We start from the raw sequence: 2,076 nt of genomic DNA, 5'->3' as shown, positions 1-2,076 counted from the left end.
TCTTTTTAACATGTAACACAATTTGTAATTATGCATTTGCTTGTGAGTTAATGTAGTAAGTGAGAGTCTTTTCCTACTAGATCTAAACCATATTCATTAAACCACTCCAATCAGTGCCAGGCTCACTATAGACACACATTAAGTATTTGTCAAAGGAATTAATGAAAGAATAGTGTGAAGTCAGCTGGATTCCTCCATGCCCTTCCCTGTGGTGATTTGTTGTGGTTGTGGTTGCTAGATTGTTGCATGTCCTGAAGAGCTTCCTCAGAAGGTGGCATCACCTAGAGCTGTGCAGGAGCCCTCCAGAGAGCAGCTCCTGACCGTGGACACCCAACCCAGACAAAAGCCACAGCAGTCTCACTTTCTGGAGGAAAATGGTGAGTATGGCCCCAGCCCATGTGGGTTGGAGCTATCTGTAATAGACTGTAGGATTATGCAGCCTCTCTGCAACTAGCCAAGTGTGAGCTTGAACAGGGCTAGCGATCTGGAAGAAATCACTCCTATTCATGGTCATGAATCTGGCTGTTAACCTCACGGTCAGTAGTTCAAAACTACCAGCTGTTCCGCGGGAGAAATACGAGGCTTTCTACTCTTGTAAAGATTTACAGTCTCGGAAACCCTGTACAGGGTTGCTAGGAGTCGGAACCAACTCCACGGCACATAACAACAATAAATTTTAATAAAGGTCAGTTTATAGGATGTCTTGGAACTATGACTTTGTTAAAGGGCCTACAAAAGTCTTTACAAAATATTAAAGATCTTTTGCAACATTCAGATTTTGCTGTCCTAATGCTTATGTGAAAAAAGCCTTCCAATTCATAATTACATTCACTTCAGTTGGTCTGTATTCACCATGAAATCGTGTCTGAAGCAGTGCTTCACAATAACCTTTAGAATATTTACTTTCTTTTTTTTCCCTCTTTTAAAATGTTATGAACCTGTCTTAGGTACAGCAAGGAAGAAAGGTGAGTATTGTATTCCTTGTGATGTGTGTTCACAGGGCCATAATCTCTAATCAGAACCTTGGTATCAGATATATTTTAGAACTCAAAATTTTTTAGATTTAGTAAGATAATGTGAGTTACACCCATAATCAAACACATTAATTTTTCTCTGGTGAAATAAATGCATCTTTACAGTAAGTGTATTAGCTAAAGACTTTAAATAGCTTTAATATCTGTTCAGTTCAGATTTTGATATCAAATTTAGTGGGAAACAAAAGAAACCTTGATTATTTAGAGCAGGGGTAGGGAACATCCACCCTGTGGGCAGTAGAAGACCCACAAAACCATTTGGTCTGGTTCGGCCAAGACAGCTGCTGTCCAGCCATCACTTTGTTGTTGTTGTTGTTAAGTGCTGTTGAATCGGTTGTGATTCATTGTGACCCTGTATAGGTACAGCAAGGAAACCCTGTATAGGGTTTCCAAGAAGTGGCTGGTGAGCTTGACCTTGCTGTTCAAACCGACCTACCTTGCCATCCAGCACATTACATTAGCCTTCAGTGCCACACCAGGACTCTAGCCATCACATATGTTGTTGTGTGCCTGGAGTCGGTTCCGACTCATAGTGACCCTGTACAGGGTTTCCGAGGCTGTAAATCTCTACGGGAGCCATAACATTAGGGGTGTTAATTAAATGTTTGACCAAATACAGTAAGTAAATTTTTAAGCTGATAATTTTGTGTGGTCCACAAATAATGTTATAGCTATCCAAATTGTCTGTGGCATAAAAAAGGTTCCCCTGATTTAGAGCATTTGGATTTCCAAGTACATGATTTTAGGCCTGTATTTCCACTGTTTGGCCCCAAACTTCCTGTAGACTCCAGTTAGTAGTCACGTCTTTCCCTTGTCATGCATTCTGCTACCCTTGTCCAGCTTTCCTTTCATTATAATAATAGTAACAACAGCGACTTCTAGTTACACAAAACTTACTGTGTATCAGGAGCTGTTCCTTCACTCTTCCTGTATAAACTCATTTCATCCTCAGTGTATCTGGAAAAAATGTTGTCAGATGTCACAGAGTCAGTTTTTTTTTAAAATGTTTTATTGTGAATTATGTGATAGCTTACATGGGAGA

General features: G+C 40.0%; 1 protein-coding gene across 1 annotated transcript in view; it reads left to right on the top strand.

The window, feature by feature from the left end:
• Positions 1–2,076, top strand: part of ZKSCAN5 (zinc finger with KRAB and SCAN domains 5) — a 35,681-nt gene that overhangs the window by 8,886 nt on the left and 24,719 nt on the right. The window contains 1 exon segment of the mRNA XM_006877650.1: positions 239–377. Within this exon segment, the coding sequence (XP_006877712.1) occupies positions 239–377 (139 nt within the window).

This window comes from Chrysochloris asiatica, unplaced genomic scaffold (genome assembly GCF_000296735.1).
Source record: "Chrysochloris asiatica unplaced genomic scaffold, ChrAsi1.0 scaffold00548, whole genome shotgun sequence".
NCBI classification, from domain to species: Eukaryota; Metazoa; Chordata; class Mammalia; order Afrosoricida; family Chrysochloridae; genus Chrysochloris; species Chrysochloris asiatica.
The sequence above is the reverse complement of the archived record's forward strand: the minus strand, read 5'-3'. Positions and strand labels throughout refer to the sequence as shown.